Source organism: Ursus maritimus, unplaced genomic scaffold, assembly GCF_017311325.1.
Source record: "Ursus maritimus isolate PB19 unplaced genomic scaffold, ASM1731132v1 scaffold_2, whole genome shotgun sequence".
Lineage (NCBI taxonomy): Eukaryota > Metazoa > Chordata > Mammalia > Carnivora > Ursidae > Ursus > Ursus maritimus.
The window spans coordinates 86361501-86380081 of NW_024424452.1; the positions used below are offsets into that span (position 1 = coordinate 86361501).

Below are 18581 nucleotides of genomic sequence, written 5' to 3' on the forward strand. Positions count from 1 at the left end.
GAGATCTTTGCTAACTGGAATTATTTCTTGCCTGTTCGGCTGGGAAATTTTTCTGTCATGATGTAAGTCCAGGATGACCAAGGGGAGTGTGGCTTGTTGCCCTGAAGGGAATCGATAGTCCTCACCCACTCTCGCTGCAGTGACACAGGCGGTGCCTGAGGTCAGTTTCTTCTCGAGGCGCAGTACCTCGGCCTTGTTTCTGGAGCTGGTCGTATCTCCTGCAGAGCCCAGAAACCACAGTCATCGCCTGAGGAAACCTGTCTGGCAGGGGAGTGGGTTCACAGAACCGAGATCATGGCGGGGCGGACATTAAGAGCCACTAAATTGTTTCTTCCTTTTTCTAATTTCTTACCTTCCTCCACTGCTCCTGGAAACAGTTCTGACAGACCGTTTTTCTAGTTGTTCAGGTCTCACTCATGCCCTGTTTTGAGAGCCAAAAGGAAATTATTCTCTTATGCTCTGTGTCTCTCATCTAGTCCCTGGCTCTTGGTCTTCTGGTTGTCTTCATGGAATGCGTCCCCGAGCAACAGGATACTTTTATCAAAATCTAGTACCAGTTATGGCCCAGGAGTGGGGGTGAGATCTGACATTGGGGACACCATTCTTCAGCACACATTTCACATCCGTGACAGTCTTCCATAGCCTCCCGGAAAAGGAACTGGATTCAACAGAAGGGCATGTTTGAGTAGCATCCAGGAGGGTATTATTCCTTTTGGATTATGGAGCCGATGAAGATCCTGTTCTTGGGTCTCAGTGTTTGGTTAAGGATCGTGGAATCATAAATGGAAAAAAAAAAACACCAGAGATTAGTTGATTCAACATTCTCCTTCAAAGATGAGGGAGCAGAGACCCACTGGATTAAATGTCTATCTACAGCAAGTGTAGAGCCTGGCAAAAGGATATCGTTTCCCTGACCCTTAGGGCATCATACCACATGATCTCTGTCCCCCCAGTTCCCCATGATACTGACCAGGTAACATGTGGTTTCTACTTTTTTCAGACTTTTCCTGGCATCTTTCTCTTAAATTATGTCTCACCCAGGTGCTCCTATATATGGCATTGTATGTGCCAGTCCTGAGGGAGGGGGGGATGTGATGGGGAGGAAGGCCGTAGCTAGGTTTCCCTCAGAAATCAAGAGATCTCGGTGGCTTAGAGAAAATCCCAAATAGTGACACTCTGAATCCAAGAAAGGATGCTCTGTGGAAGGCTAGGAAAGACCTTGAATGCTCAAGATGACACTGGAGAGAGAGAGAAGAGCCTTTGGGCAAAACAGTCCTAAGCCAGGAAAAGAAAACAGAGAACCAGATTCCCTAGGGGAACGTGGCATTTTCAAGGACGCAAAGTTTATCTATGGTTAGAGTTTATTATGAGGACCTACATGAGCAAATCTGAGAGAAACCAGACATCTTTGGTCTCTTTGGTACACCCCATTACTCTGCTGGGCACTGTGGTCAGGTCGAATTTAGTGCACAGCCCGTGAGAGAGAACCGGTGGGACTGGCTGCGTATGCTTGGTCTGGGAGTGGGAAGGCGCACAGGATGGAAAAGAACAGGGGCCTTAGAAGATGTCTGGAATGAAATGGGGCAGATCTTATCTTGGGGGATCCCAGGGATTGTATTAAAATAGCTTTCCTTAAATATAAGAAAAAGTGAATTTCCTTTTGGGTAGAATTGTCCATTCCCCAACCTGTGCCATTCTTTATTTGCTAGGGGGGAGGTCAGAGCCTCCTCTCTCAGTCCAGGGAGGACACTATGGCTGTGCCTGCAAAGGCCAGCACCAGAGAGATTCTGAGTTTGAAGTAGTGCCACAGGTGCCATGAGGATGACCTCTAGGCCCTGACTTCCCCGCTGGGGTCCCCCTTCTCCCTCCAAAGGCCATCTCAAGGCTGGCATGGCTCAGAGTTTGGGAGAAAGGCATGGACAGCAATGATCATATTAAGAGGGGTCCGGAGCCTCATTTCCTGCCTACCAATGAAAAAACATCTCTCCTGCTCCTCTGAAAGTGGCTGATATGAGTAAGAACAGGCAGGAGGGAAACTCTTTGTGCCAGTGACTCTCTCCTCAAGGAGTGGCCCTCTGGGGAGCTCTGTGCTGCTACCTGGTACCTCATTCGTCGCCCCCGACCCCAGGCAGTCTCTGGGGCCTTCTTGCTTTCATTTTCCGTGAATGTACATAGGAACAGGGGAGGAAAGTCTCTTACTGAAGTGCCTGAAACCCAGAGCTAGAGCTTCTAGAGACGCTCTTCTTCCCATCTCCGCGTGGCGAACTTTCCCCAGCGTTCTCTGGTCTCATGCTTCAGCTTCTCAGAAAGACAGAAGAACTTGCTGTTCTAATTAAGTAGAAAGTGAGACTCATTGATCAAACTGCAGCAAAAGGCAGAGAATTATAAGGAGATATGACTGTATTTTAACAACGCCAATCTACTCTCCCCAACTGATATAAACACACACTTTAGGGGACCAAGAGAGAGAAGCATGTTATTATATTCCATTCATCGAAAGAGGAATGCAAAAATAAATCCATAGAATATGAAAAGCTCAGGATCTCTCCCAAGGCTACTGCAGGAAGGCCGACAGGTGAGACGGGGAGGATGGAAATGGACTGATTTTGTAGCTCTTCCAATTAGGGTACCCGAGGAATAGCATTGTGGGGAAGGAGTGCACGCTCTCAGTCAGATTCACCCAGTCTACACCATCTTAGAGCTGCCCGCTGAATTCAATTCTTCACATGGTTTCTTGGTTGGCTCAGTTTGGGGTGTCCTATTAGCCTGTTCCATTTACTTAGGAATGAGCTACACTCTTTCCCTTCAGTCTAGCCCAGGTCCAGAACTCAGTTTGATCCAAACGGTCTCAAGGATTGGCATGGGGAGGGGGAAGCTTTTTTTGAAATCACTTTTGGTCACCGCATCTGCCATTTTAAGAGTAAGAGTTGCTTTATGAACAATTCATTAATAAAAAAAACTACATTGAAGTTGCAGCACCATTTCATAGTGAAATATTTTGAGTAAAATTTTGTTGCTAGAATAGTCATGGACAAAAGTTTTATCAGCAAAATGTTTGAATTACATTAATAAATAAGACAATGCTACTAGTCTTGTGTCTTTGTCCAGAATCTTCTCTGCGAGTTGCAGAATTAATCACTTTTTTTGTCATAGTCTTACTTCACGGGAGCCAACCATTGCAAAGATGTTCTTAGAGCAGGAGATTTTCTGCTGGTTTAGCTGATGCCACACGTGTGATATGAAAGTACATACAGCCACACCCTAGGATCATAGGCAGGGAAGAATAATTAGCAAATCTGTGAACTGTGCCTAAGAGTTTTCAATTAAAAAAAATTCAGTCTTGGAACCTACCTAATCTTCATGGTCTCCAATTGTTTAGCTTTGGCTCCCTAATGGAATTAGTTCTTTATGAAACAAAAATGTATTTGTAAAAACTAAACTTGTCTAACTCACTTTTGGTATAAAAGATCTTAAGTAAGATAAACCATTAAACTCAGCGTTTTGGCAGTGTAAACAAGCTGAAAAAATGAATAATTTGTTAATTGCTCAGTCCTGCTCTGTTAGTTCCTATTTCATTTGCAGTTGTGACATGCATTGCGTGTTGGTATAGGTCCAAATAGTGGTTGTCATTAGCGAGTGTCAGTCGTGCTTCAGAAGATGAAACAGCAATTCCCCTTTAGGCCCCTCATTTAGGGCTTAGCCGCTTGTTTGTCAGATTAGTTGTACTCTTTAAAAAAAAATCATTTTGGTTCTTACTACGTGTTTTGTTGTTATTGCTTAAGATTGGAATTAGTTAGCTTCGTGCGTGTCCACCTGGGTTTGGTGGTCCGTCATAATGATGCTTCATATGACTTGTAAATTGATTACTTGTGTTTACTTTTGCTATTTTGGCCACAAAACTAAACACTTTTTTTCTCTCTGTCCTGAGAGTATGTAATATTGAAAGCTTGCTTAAAATTGGGCATAAACACTGGTTTAATTTGCTAACTTACATTAACTTATAAAATATATGTACTAACTATGAATTAACATACATGTACATACACATTTCGTCTCTTATGACCCATAAGTAAGCTTCAGGACTTGGAATTTCTTAGGAAGTTCCATGTAGCCCGTAGTGTAAAGAAAGCAGAAAAAAAAAAATCTAATCTCTACTTTCCAGGTGGGAAAACTGAACCATAGCAAGAATTCACAACGCTCCCATGACCAGGCAAAAACATTGAAAGAAGACATGATAAATATATCCCAGTCCTTGAGCCTCGTTCCAAACATTGGACATTACTGAGTATCTTCTTCCCCTTTTCCCTGGCCTCCCAAGAGTACTGACAAGAAACCACATCCTGTGATAAGATCAGAAATACATCTGCTAAAAGGCCATAGCTTATGTGCAGTTTCAGTCCTACCCCCCTCTCCAAACAGAAATTCCTATGAGTCAAAGTAGATGATGATATGCATAATGGCCTACCAGCAGCACAATTAATCAGAAAGCTCTCAGCGGAGAAGTCCAAGAGAGTTTTCACTACCAATTAGAAATACTGATGAGAACCAGGAAGGATAGCTCCCTTAATTTGACAGGGTCAGGACAGGACTGGCAACAGAGGCTAAGTCCTGGGTAGGCTATCTCTCAGCCATACACCTCTTCTCTCTTCTTAGGGATAATTCGTCAGGTCCTCAGAAATGAGGGCATCATGTCTATACCAAGGGAGTCACATAAGTTACTTTTCCACTTCCCATCTCTATTCAGAGGTCATCTCCCATTTGTCAGGGAAGATGTTCTATGACCTTCTTAACAATTTATCCCATTGAGGAATCCTTTTATGATTGCATGTTATTAACTAATGGAATCCCTCACCAAGTTCCCTAGAACACGTACTGCTTAATCTTATACTTGGCAGAGACAGACGCCGATCACTAGTTATGCATTCTAATGCATTCTCCCCTTTCATAGTAGGATTGTCACTGAGACATGGCTTCCTACCAAGGGGCTATATTTCCCAGACCGCTTGCAGGTCAGATGTGGTCATAAAACTGGGTTCTGGACCATGGAACATGAGAGAAAGTGACGTGCAGCCCCTCCCAGGCCTGGCCCACAAAAACCTTCCAGGTGTCTCCCACTTCCATGTCTTTTCCCCTTTCTACTCACTGGAATAGGAAATGATTCCCAGGGCAACCTTCGAAGTCACATGTTGTAAGCGGCAGGGTTCTGGAATGACTATGTGGAGGGTCACCCTACCAATTTGCTCCCCATCCATTATGAGAGCAAGAAAAAAAGTCTATTTTGTTTGAGTAATGTACATTTTTAGGTCTACATGATATAGTGGTTAATCTAATCTAATTAATACATACACATTTCCTGGGCGCTGGTTGTTAACTACAGTGAGGAGTTGCAGGATACGTGACTGAGTACACCAAGACAGGATTATAAATTCACTTCTACAGAAGGTAAAGCAAAGTGATCAGACCTCTCAGAATTTGTGGGGTTAATGTGGACAGGAACAGAATCTTTTCCTCAGCCACTTAGCTAGATGGCCAATTCAGGATCTTAATTTATTAGATTTTTATCTATTAAAAAGCGTGACAATGTACCACAAACTATTGATTTTACGTTAATTTCATAGCCAAAGGAAAAAAGACAAAAATATTAATTAAAACCCCGCAACCTGTTCAGGTTGTTCCGGAAATAAATCCTTTATGCTTAGGAGACGGCACCAATTAACTCTCATCAAGTGCTCTAATGGTTGGAAAGGGCAAAACAAGATGTTCAGATAAATGCGAACTCTCTCAGACTCATTGCTGTTTCTGTGCCATTTTAGTTGCCATTGCTTTGGTACCTCCACCTTAGACTTAGACTTTGACAAATTAGAAACTGACCACAGGCATCTAAGAATTATTCTTTATTCAAAAACACATCCATGAAAAGCCAAGGATGTACAAAGGCGAGTCTGCACCAACATCTTCCAAGCCAAGATGGAAGCATCTCTGGTTTTTCCAGCAATTCCCACTGGTGTGATCATGACTCAACGGTCTGTTGCAATCAGGTGTGGAAAGGGGAGGAGTGACAGCTGGAATGCAAAGAAGTGTGCACAACCCAGAGCCATCCCAGCTTTGCCAAAACCCAAGTGCCCCCATGGGAGTGTCTTGCAACATATGTTCTGTTGAGAAATGAGGTTGCAAACCAAGGGGTTATTGCAATAAAACCACTTGTGATGAACAAGAGTTGTACATTTAAATTTATTTTTTTGATGTTTGTCTTCCTTACTAGACAATCAACTCTTTGAGGGCAGAGACTATGTCACCAATGTACCCCAGCCCCTGACACACAGTAGGTACTCAATAAATATATGTTGTAAGGATGGATGGATGGAAGGATGGATGGAAGGATGGGGTCTACCCAGCTCCAGTGTGAGTAGAAACATTCTCTGCTATAGGGAGAGAGAGTGAGAAAATACAACACATAGACATACAATTTTTAGTTTTTGAAAAGTGGGGTTGAATCAGGACAAATAAATCTTCTGGATAATTGTACTTCTTTCAATGCCCAAGCTATATTTTTCTATCACTTTGAAACCCAAAAGTAAATACCTTCCCAATGTTTGATTTGCTGGCCAGAAATGCTTTAATAAAAATGTAGTCTCTACCTAGTCATGGCATCATCGGAGAAAGGTTGTCACTTCCAGGCCCCAGAAGAACGCAAAGGTGGCAGGACCCAAGCAGGCACCATTGCTCCAAATGGACCAACCTTAAAGCTTCTCACTCCATCACTGTTCACTTCTTCCAGCTTGAAAGTGGAGCACATGTTGACAAACTGGGTGGTAAGTGGGAAGAACTCTGGTCAACAAGAAGCTTGTCCTGGACACTATAAGGCAAAAGTATTTTACTGGCCACAGTGTGACTGGACTTCGCTCTCTGTTCAGACATTAAGAAGAATTTTATGGCTGGGCAAAGTAAAAAAAAATTTTTTTCCTTTGGTCACATTACCCAAAGAATAAGCTGACTAGAGCCCAGCAGCACCTGTCCATACTCCAGGACTCAGTTTGTGACTCTCCTGAGGCAAACATCTGCCTGTGAGCTTGTCCTTCCATCCAGTCTACCCTTCCGGGTCCAGGCCCTTGGCCAGTCTCATACCCAATGCTATCTGCCTCATTGCCCAGCATTGGGAAACAAGTAGTCTCACACTGGTGTAACAGGACATTTATCTGGCCAAGATCTCAGGGATGGGGTCGGGTTCAGTGGACCTGAGCATGTCCATTCAACATGTTCAAATGTCTCCATCCCACCCCAACCACACGAGATGGCTCCTGAGTTCTGTATTTCAAGAACCTCAGTTGAGATATCTCCATGGCAGATTCACTGTTGCTCCAGCGCCTGGGTGTTGTAGCAGCCTGGGGGCAGGTTGTCCCTGATGTTCTCCAGGTTCTTTACGTCAGCCAGAATCCCATCTATGCTCGTCTCCAGCACACGGAGGTGGCCCTGCTGCCGACGTGCTCTCTCTTCCAGCTCTGACATCAAGGGCCTCAGCTGGCTGTTGATCTGAGTCTTGGCCCGGAAGAGCTTCTGCTCTAATGAGATCAGCTTCTCTTCATCCACATTGCCAGGCTGACCTATCAGAGGGAGTGAGAAAGGAGTTAATAAGAAGAGCTGTGGTTAGATCTCCTTGAACACACATGGGCCCTCTAGACCCTGAACTAGTTCTTGTTTCCACCTGCCCAGAGGAAACGGTATGCCATGCTTATTCTAAGGGCACCTGGCCGGCTCAGGCAGTGGGGCATGTGACTCTTGATCTCAGGGTTGTGAGTTCAAGCCCCATGGGTGTGTGGAATTTACTTAATAAAAAGCTTTAAACTAAAAAAAATAAAAGGCTTATTTTATATTGGGAATAATATAGAAAATATTCCAAGAGCTCTAGCCTAGTTACTAGTTATGAACAGCCCAGTTCAAGCCCCTGAGCTCTAGAGTTAAGCAATAGGAAGCTTGAGTTTCTCCTTCCACATTAGGGCCAACAGTTCATGCTCTGAGAAGATGAAGGCTGAAGGTCACAGGAGACTGAGTACTGTCCAAGGTGTCTGCCCAACACAGCTCACCCTAGGACCAGGACCAACTCCAAATTATGTTTACTGAACTATCCCTAGGAAATATCTTGCTATTTTCCATTAGAAGACCTTTAGAAACTGGCTGGGCTTTCGGGTTTATAGAGGCCAAGGTATGCTTTGCTATTTGGGGGATAGATTCCAGCTGTTAGGAAATGATGTAAGACGTCACTCTGGCCTGAGACAGTGGGAATCTAGCTAGATACTCGTTTATTTTCAATATGAAACGTGGTGCTATTTGTTCAGGTATGTTTTACCCATACACAATCGAAAACTAATGTGAGCACGAAGGGCACCTGGCCAAACCTGCTTGATGTGAATAGGGTCTGGGTGGCCTTTGGTCAATTCAAACTCAAGGTCAAGTTGCCTCCCATATCTGAGCTGCGGTCATAGCATTTGCCCACCCGAGTTTATTGTGCCTGGGGTGACAACATGGTGACGGCTCCGGGACTCCAGGGAGCAAACGGGAGAAGCAACACCATTACAAAAATACAGAGCCAGTGGATCGGTCCTTCACCGAGGAGCAGGGGAGAATTCCAGCACTTTGGGGTCTATGACATGCCGAGAAAGTTACGTGAGCTTGAGAACAAAATAACCATGTCCACGGAGAGGCAGCACAAGCACTCAAAAAGGGGCAGGAGCACTGGAAACAGAGATCTCACTTCGAATCCCACCTCCACGGTTGACTATGTGATCCGTGGGACGCTATCAACCTCTCTGAACCTCAGTTTACTGCTTCGTGAGATAAAATAATAAAAATAATAAAACCCGTCTCATAGGACCTTGAAAAGCCTTCGATGATATTACACCAGAGAGCACCTGGCAGAGGGCCTGGCACCTGGTAAATGTTTAATAATTCCCACCAGCTTCTTTCCCCCACGCTCGCATTTTCTCTTGAAAGGGCCTATTCGTTTCAGTACCTTTTTCAGAACACTAAACAAAGCTGCTAAAATCTCCACTGGGGAGTTGGGTGGTTTTTTTTGTTTTTGTTTTTGTTTTTACCCTTAGAGGGTCTTTACTCTTTGGGGCTCATTGGACCACAAAGCAGACGCACTAGTAAAACCACAGACAATACTGATCTCCCAGGGCGAGGAGGGTCCTCCACAGAAAAATCGGATTTTCAAGTTCTTCACCTGGGACGTCTGGGGGGCTCACTCAGTTAACGTCTGCCTTCGGCTCAGGTCATGATCCCAGGGTCCTGGGACCGGGCTCCCTGCTCAGCGGGGAGTCTGCTTCTCCCACTCCCTCTTCCCCTTCCCCTGCTTGTGCTCTTTCTCTCTCTCTCAAAATAAATGAATTAAAATCTTAAGAAAAAAAGTAAAGTTGTTCTACTGAACCTAAAAGGCAGAACCAAGCCTTTTCCTGACGATAGCTGGACTCTGTGATTGAATCCCTTGTTCCCTACCTGCTGCGGTCTACACTGGACGAAACAGGCCAAATGAGGGTTTGCTATCAGTTTTACCAATCCGGAATGTTAATCCTCATCGGTTTTTTGCGGGGAGGGACTCTGTGGGTAAATGTGAATTGTCGCCGCCCTGTGCCATCAAATCTCTTTTATCTGAAAATTCTGCAGTATCTCCTGTAGCTACTACCTTTACCTTTCTTCTGGGCTCTCAAGCAGGCAGGGCAAGTTCCCGCAACTGGACACGCCAAGGTGTAACTGCGGGCTGGGGACACGCAGCAGAACCGGCTCTTATCTTCACAGACTGGGACAATCTCCTGCCTCACCACTTGTGCTGCCTCGGAGCTCAGGCTCTGTCGCCCCCCTCCTCGACTCCTTCCACCGTTTCCAAAGTGGTGTCGCCCTGCCTTTTGTCTCACCAAGGCTCCTCCCCTCACTCGGGCGCTCCACTCACTGGTCTTCCTGAAATCTACAGTGATGACGTTACTCCTGTGCCCACGACTGCCCACGAGCTTCTCAGGGTCACGGTCAGAACCCTTACAGGACCGTCAAACCGTCCAGTCTTCTCTGGAGCTGTGAAGCTGGAATACTGCCTGCACAGGTGACCGCGTGATCTGTGAGACACGAGTAACCTCTGCGCTTCAGTACACCTTCCCTAACTGCACCCAGATCTTCGAGCTACGGACTTTCACCTCCAAGGGCAATAGGTGCTCAGTGACCCATCTTCAGATGGTAAAACAGAGTCCAGAACATGTAAAGGCATGTGCCCAAAGTATCTGGGCCTAGAAAGAAAGCAAATTTCTGATACCCTTATGGGGACCCTAGGGCTTCCATTTATCAGGGCTGGGTCTAGCTCGTCTTCCGGGAGCAGCCCTGCAGCGTGGGCCGGAAGCCTGTGAACACTCCACGTACTTATGAGGTGTAGGATGCTGTCCAGTGTGTCGAGTGCGTCTTGGATCGTAGCTCCGGCATTCTTGGCTCTGTTATCAACTCTTTGGGCTTCTGTAATTACCTGAAGAAAAAGAAACACAAACCAGTCTTGAAAGGGTGTCTCTCATATTGGCAGGTTTAAAGGAATCTCCCACGGAAAACCATGGGAACTGACCATCTGCACCGCGTCCAGATCCAGGTCAAACTCTTGCTCCTTCCTGGTCAGCTCTCCTTCCACTTCCCTCACCTCACTCTTCAGAGTGGCCAGTCCCTTCTCCATGGCCAAGGCTCCATCTGCTGTCACATTGGCTTCCAAGTTCAGACTTCCTATCTCCTGGGAAAAGGAAGGGAGCCAGGGACGGGAGGAGAGAGAGAGGGGTGAGGCACAAAAACGTCTCAGGGACAAATAGAGAAAAAATAAACAGCTGCAGCCAGACCCTGATGGAGTAAGTTAGATGAACAACAAGAGTCAGACTTGGAGACACACCCGTCCCCAAGCTCTGCTTCAAACAAATTAAGTTGCGGGTTTGTGTGTAGGGACTGGGAGGGTCAGCAGTGAGACTCCGAGTCCCTCTCAGGCCAATGCTCCCCAAAAAGTGAACGCAATAAAAACTCTTTGGGTAAAAAATTCACATCATTTCCTGTCACAGTTCTTTGCTGCCACAGTCTCTCGAGCAACTTTACTAGGATCCTTGAGACAGCTGTGAGTTCAAGGCGCAGAGAGTGAATGGGCTACAGCTGTGGCTTTTGTCTTTATTAGGACAAAGTTTATCAGTATCTTTACCCATAAGCTGTTGTTAAACATCAACCTGCAGCTATCCCGGTGCTAGAAGCTATATAAAGAGAGCCACGTGAAATTGGTCTCTACCCTCAAGGGAAGAAATTATTCTTGCGAATTACCAAGTGGTCCAAGAGTGAGGTCAAATAGTCCAGATACTAAGAGTTCCCTCTGGGCTTTCCAGAGTTGCATAAGCTTTCTAAAAGTCATGCCTAAACGAGAGCTAAGAAGCTCTCTTCCGGCGAGAAGTACAGCCTCTACTGTAGCATTCCACACGGGGGCTGCCGTGTATCTAGTCTATCTCTCCCCATTACACGGAGCGCTCCTGGAAGAGGACTGCATCTTTCTCATCTTCATATCCCAGCACCAAGCACAGCGCTGGCACAGAGTGGAAGCAAAAAAAAAAAAAAATGAACACGCAGAACTTAGACACAGAAAATAGAAATAAGGGAACTAGAACTCCAGAATTTCATAATCTTGAGTCAAACACTGATGATTGTTGTTATGGGGTTGAATTGTGTCCTCAAAAAGATATGCTGACGTCCTAAAGCCCAGGACCTCAGAATGTGACCTGATTTGGAAGTAGGATTTTTGCAGCTTCAATCACTTAAGGTTATACCGGAGTCCATGGGGCCCTAATTCAAAATGACCAGTGTCCTTATAAGAAGGGTCAGAGATACCCAGGGAGAAAAACCCCATGTGATGATAGAGGCAGAGACTGGAGTGACGTCATGGCAAAGCAAGGAACGCTAAGGAGTGACAGTCACTACCAGAAGCTAGGAAGAGGCAGGCAAGGTTTCTACCCAAGAGCCTCCGAGGGACCGGGGCTCTGCTCACATCTTGATCTCCGACCTCCAGCTCCAGAACTGTGAGAGAATACACGTCTGTTGTTTTAACCCATCTAGTCCGTGGTTCTTCGTTACAGCAGCTCTAGGAAACTAATACGATAGTTGATACGAAAAGAAATCAGTCTTGGATGGTTCTTCTCATGGTATCATCCAAAAAGGGAGCTGAATATGAAGGCTCCAGCTCTTGGTCAATGAAAGCCTTGCGAATCAACCAACAAAAGGGGGCACGTAAGTGGCTCTGGGGCTGCCATGGACCAGGAGACTCCGAGATCTAGGGGTCAAAATGAGCCTGACACTCTCTCTCTTCCCACACGACCCTTGCATTTGGGGCTGCTCGTGCCAACCTGCATTCCGATTTCTCTTTACCTGTTCTATCTTGTCAGTGATCTCCAGGGCCTCCCTGGCTGCGGTCTTTGCCCTCTGGGCGTCGGCAGCAGCACCGCCCAGGGCTGTTTCTGCTTGCTTGGTCTTGTCACTGGCATCTGCGACCTTCTGGCTGATGTAGGAGAGTCTCTTCATGGCCTCTTCTGCTTCTGCTTTCCTGTCTTCAACCTGCAAGTCAAACTCTGAAATGAAAACAAGAAAACATTGCCATGAAGGTGAAAAGTGACTTATGAAAATTATAAATGAAATTGAACGGGGCTGAGGTTTCTAAGAAAAATCCCAAGAAGAGGGTTATTACTGCCTAGGGGCAAGAGTGTGGGAAGTTGTGGCTCTTACTGCCCTTTCTTATCCAGCAGAAAGCATCTTTTTTTTTTTTTAATATTTTACTTATTTGTCAGAGAAAGAGAGAGAGAGAAAGCACGAGCAAGAGCACAAGCAGGGGGAGCTGCAGAGGCAGAGGGAGAAGCAGGCTCCCCGCTGAGCAGCAAGCCCGATGTGGGGCTCCATCCCAAGACCCTGGGATCATGACCCGAGCCGAAGGCAGACGCTTAACCGACTGAGCCACCCAGCAGAAAGCATCTTAAATTAAAAGTTTCTGCACATCCAAGGAAACAGTCAGAAAAACTAAGAGGCAGCCCACGGAATGGGAGAACATATTTGCAAATGACACTACAGATAAAGGACTGGTATCCAAGATCTACAAAGAACTTCTCAAACTCAATACACGAGAAACAAATAAACAAATCAAAAAATGGGCAGAAGATATGAACAGACACTTTTCCAATGAAGACATACAAATGGCTAACAGACACATGAAAAAATGTTCAAAATCATTAGCCATCAAGGAAATTCAAATCAAAACCACACTGAGATACCACCTTACGCCAGTTAGAATGGCAAAAATAGACAAGGCAAGAAACAACAACTGTTGGAGAGGATGTGGAGAAAAGGGATCCCTCCTACATTGTTGGTGGGAATGCAAGTTGGTACAGCCACTCTGGAAAACAGTGTGGAGGTCCCTTAAAAAGTTAAAAATTGAGCTACCCTATGATCCAGCCATTGCACTACTGGGTATTTACCCCAAAGATACAGACGTAGTGAAGAGAAGGGCCATATGCACCCCAATGTTCATAGCAGCAATGTCCACAATAGCTAAATTGTGGAAGGAGCCGAGATGCCCTTCAACAGGTGACTGGATTAAGAAGTTGTGGTCCATATATACAATGGAATATTACTCAGCTATCAGAAAGAACGAGTTCTCAACATTTGCTACAACATGGACAGCACTGGAGGAGATAATGCTAAGTGAAATAAGTCAAGCAGAGAAAGACAACTATCATATGATTTCTCTCATCTATGGAACATAAGAACTAGGATGATCGGTAGGGGAAGAAAGGGATAAAGAAAGGGGGGGTAATCAGAAGGGGGAATGAAACATGAGAGACTATGGACTATGAGAAACAAACTGAGGACTTCAGAGGGGAGGGGGGTGGGGGAATGGGATAGACCGGTGATGGGTAGTAAGGAGGGCACGTATTGCATGGTGCACTGGGTGTTATACACAACTAATGAATCATCGAGCCTTACATCGGAAACCGGGGATGTACTGTATGGTGACTAACATAATATAATAAAAAATCATTAAAAAAAAAAAAAGCATCTTAAAGGAGGCACTGAAAGGGCCATGATTAGGTCATTGCTTAGAGAAACCGACAATCAGCCTGCCCTGGGCCCCCACCGCTGCAAGAGCATTAAGACCCCAAAGTAGATCAAAAACCAGGTGAAATCTCTGAAGCCCAAAGTTTAGGTCAGAGCCTTAAACCCTAAGCTGCGCCTGATGAGAGCTGGAGGTTGAACAGAATGGGTACTAGAGAGGTTCTTTCCATGAAGGAAATTCCGAGACTTTAAAAATGTTTCTTTTTAATTCTTTAGTGAAGAAACCTGAAGTTGTAACCAAATCTCTATAAGGCACAAACTCAAATTTCTTGGGATCCAGGTGTTGCGACAGAGTTTGCTCTACCATCACCACAAAGCAACCACATTGATTCTATATTGCAATCAACCAGGCTACAAAAGAAAAGGAAAAAAATATGTGTGTCGTAGTAGGATGTTGGATCTGTGAAGGACCTTAGAGATCCTTTAACTCAACCTTCTTTCTTTAAAGAAGAGACGTTAGGTTCTGGAAAGGCTATGACTTGCCTATGGTCACCAAGTCTGCTCAGAGCCGTCGCGCTGCCCAGCCAAGCTCAGAACTCAAGCCTTCTGACATCTAGTTAAATCCATTCCACTACATCAACTATTTATACAATTTCTTACTTTAGGAAGATATTTATTAAGTGTCTGTTAATATCCCAGTGTAACTATCATTTAGAGAAATACACAGGGATTCAAAATAAATCAAAGTTGGGGTTATTCCTTTAACATCTTCAAGTGACCTGAACCACGAAATGCTTACCTCTGAGGTTCTTCAGGATGTTCTCAACTTCATAAAAAGTGGCATTGCCCATACTTAGTGCTTCCTGGGCTCTGCTTTTAGCAAGGTTGGCACGGGACAGCAGCTGATCTGATGTCTATAAACAGGCAGACAGAATAAGATGAGAGTTCATGTAACATACCCAGGAAGAGCATTCCAGCCAGCAGGGTCACTCGGACACATTTCTCTTCACGAACAACAGAGTGCTGTGATTCACCAGAGAGACTGGGGGTGCTGCCGCAAAGCCCTCCACCATCCGGGACTGAGCAAACTTTATCATCAACGACACATCCTGTATAGGAACAGCCTCAAACTCCAGTCCACTATCAAGGACAAGTATAGTTTTGCAAATCATAATTTTATACTCTAGATAAAGCCAAGCTAGTAGAAAAAGCTGGACCAAAATTGAACTCAGGAGGCCTGAGTCCTATTCCTAGGCTTGAGGGCTGATTGAGTGGGTGGAACGGAACTAATTACATCAAGCTGTCTGTATCTCCGTTTCTCCATCTACGAGCAGTGGTACCGTGACCTTCAGAGAGTTTTCTATGGCTGCATATTTATGGCCTCTTGCCATATTTATTCATATGGTAGGCATCCAGTACCTGTTTGTTGAGCGAATGAGTTAATAAAAGGATACCTGTCTCCCATTCTTTCCATTCTGTAAGAGCTGCTGGGTTTCTTCTTCCCAGTTTCTCAGATTGTCCTGCACATGCTTGAACTCATCCATATGCCTGGTCACCAGGCTTGAGAGAGAATCAGTTTTTTGTTTGATCCTCTTCACTTCTGCCTGTAAGCCCAAAGAGATGAAGGAGTCTGACTTTCTGCCCATCAGTCTTAGGAACTGGCATCACTGTTTGAAAACAACAGCAATTCTGACACAAAATCTAATAGAAATGAAACAATGTGCCTAATGATAGTCAGATGGCAGTTTCCCCAAGCATCAAACAGGGTTTGTCTCTCTCTCTCTCTTGCTCTTTTTAAATTTTACATGTTGGTTTATACATGCACGGAAACATTTTTGTGGGAATCCTTGTGAGTGCTCTTTGCATAGGTAGAAAGCTAAATCTTCTTAATCTAATAAGTTTGTAATAGTTAAAGGAATCGATGATAGAAACAATGTAAAACTTCTGAGAACAAAAGTCTTCTGAATGGCTGTACATAGAAATGTACTATAGTTTGGACCCATGTGTAAATATCAAGCTTTATCTCTAATGATATCCACGTTTCAGTAGTGCCCAAAACTAAGGAGGAGATATAAAACTGTTGTCCACTAATAGGTTCAGGATGTGGGCTAAGGCTTTTTCAGAGGCAAAGACTGGAGTTTAAGAACAAGGAAGTGGTTAATAAGAACAACATTCTTCCTAATCTAACACACGGAAGGTCCGCGCGGAGGAAAAGCTGAATGGCCAAACCATATGATGGAACCCCCAGGGAAGCGTGGCCCTTCCTCTGTCCATCAGCACATCAGTACATGCCCTCACCTGAAAAGACTGATCATTGACTCCAGGCAGCTGAGACACAGAATCGAGAAGGCGAAGACTATGCTGGTAAGACCTGTCTGCTTCAATGTCAGTTTGAGTGGCCTCCCCTGACAGTCGCTGGGCCAGGGACTTGGCTTTCTCCAACCTGCAGCATGGGGAGAAAGAGAACTTTGAGGAGTCACTCTTTTTATTCAAAGCGACCATTCATCCTGTTGTGTAAAAAGTGTGTAGTTGGGAGTAAGCAGAAGAACCGAATGAGGTTATGTGCCAGATATGTGTCCCTCTCCGCAATCTAAACATAAGCCTTAAAGTTTATACAGGTTGGGTCGGAAGAATTCAGCCCAAGTTTCCCAATTCTTGACAATACATTCTTTTTCTATCCCCCATGTCATCAGATGGGTTTACTCAACCACCACCACTTCTCCAAGCATTGCAACCTCTCAGTCAAAACACAAGTTTTACTTAATCAGTCTTTTCTTCTTCCAGACATAAAGGCCTGTCCCTTCCCCCAAATTAACATTCTCATTCTCTTGTCCCTTAGGATTAATATCTTTTAATGAAGCACGGTGTCCCTCAAACGTGGTTTGCGCTACACCCCAGAGGGATGCGGATTATCTTGGCCCATGTGAGGACGCATCGAACATACTTTCCCATAAGCCCTTGCACCGCGGAGCTGTCCAGGCTGCCCCCGCCGCCTCCTTCCCGCAGAGCCTTGTGTGCCAGTGACAGCGCCTGTTTGGAATAGTCCTCGGTTTCCCTTACCAGCCGCTCCATGTTACTGGCTGACCCAACATGGCTGAAAGGATTAAAAACAAAGAATTTGAGTTTTCATAGCAAAATTCCTTTAGGTGTTTTATTTGAAGGAAGAGAGAGGAGTAAAGGAGCTGGTTTGTCTAGAAAAGCCAAACAGAACTGACCCAGATTAGACGGAATTAGAGAACTGTCAGGAAGCAGGAGGTGTTCTGGAGATGGCGCTCATGTCTTAGTCCCCAGCTGGTGATCTTTCCCGTTTATGGCGTAACCAGGGGGAGCGGGGCGTGGGGCGGGGAGACGGTGCGAGCAGTCTCGGGGGGATAAAGTATTGCATTTATAAGCTGTTTTGTGCAGGAAGAAACCCCTGGGTCTTACTTCATCCAGGACCCACCCCCCTACTTGCTGCAGTTCTACATTGGGTCCACCCCTAGAGGGGACAGAGCCTGTCCATAAATTCCCCCAAATGCTTACAAAGTGATAAAAACAAAAAACAAACCAACAAAACCCAAAACAACAACCACCACAAAACAAGCTCAGGAAGCAGTTTATGCTACAAAAAAACAAATCAACCTCCCTCACTGACCCAGTTCCATCTGGGATTCGCAGAGCCCGCCACCCTGCTGAGCACTCTGCCAGGAGCAAACCTCTTGAACACGTAGGATCTACAGTCAGTCAGGACTAGGGAGCTGCTGGTTTTCACTGGGGCCCTGCAGAGCCGGTTTCGGGGGGAGGTTCCCTCTCTGCTGTCTTGGCCCCCACAGGCTAGCAAACAACTCGTTGCTACTTGTTCCCAGGCTCGATGTGGGAGCCTGGGAGTCCCTCAAAGCTGCAGAGCGTTCTTTTCCAAAGGCTGATTCATTTCACAGAGCCCGAAAAATCACATCTGACACACACCAGAGCCATACTGTGAGTCATAGAAAAATCTGGGGTAAAAAACACCCCCACTCTCAACACTTGCCAAATGACCATGCCCAGTGGCCACCCCATAGGCTAAAAGCCAAGAGGTTAAAAAAAAAAAAAAAATGGCTTCAAGGCAAGGAAATGGCTGCAAAGGAGCCCCGAGGTAATGAATATGCTGCTTAGGTCCTGAAGACGCTACAGTCCTGTTCAAGTCTGGCCTTGCAGAAGTAGTCTGAAGCAGGGGTCCGCTTACCTGTCTGCCAATCTCGTGGCCTCCTGGGCCAGGCTTTTGAAACCATTTGGCCCCACATAGTGCTCTGAGGTAGGAATGTTCTGTGGAGAAAGGAGAATTGGTTAAAGCTTTGCACTCAGCCCTGGAACCTGAGTACGTTCTGCGTCTGTCCTGTTAGAACTCGTTGTCATTAACCACACCGCGTTCTACACCCTGACACATCGACAGTCCCTAGTCACCATAATCACTACACTAAAACAAGAAGTACAGACAAGAATAAAGTAGAAATCCAGGGCGCCTGGGTGGCTCAGTC

General features: G+C 45.4%; 1 protein-coding gene across 1 annotated transcript in view; it reads right to left on the bottom strand.

The window, feature by feature from the left end:
* Positions 1–5879: 5879 nt before the first annotated feature.
* Positions 5880–18581, bottom strand: part of LAMC2 (laminin subunit gamma 2) — a 55556-nt gene continuing 42854 nt past the window's right edge. The window contains exons 15-23 of the mRNA XM_040636301.1: positions 18290–18369; positions 17030–17179; positions 16374–16528; positions 15540–15682; positions 14885–14999; positions 12412–12611; positions 10595–10753; positions 10402–10501; positions 5880–7601 (exon numbers count right to left, since the gene is read on the bottom strand). Coding sequence (XP_040492235.1) covers positions 7348–7601; positions 10402–10501; positions 10595–10753; positions 12412–12611; positions 14885–14999; positions 15540–15682; positions 16374–16528; positions 17030–17179; positions 18290–18369 — 1356 coding nt within the window. The 3' untranslated portion in view covers positions 5880–7347. The remainder of the gene's footprint in view (positions 7602–10401; positions 10502–10594; positions 10754–12411; positions 12612–14884; positions 15000–15539; positions 15683–16373; positions 16529–17029; positions 17180–18289; positions 18370–18581) is intronic.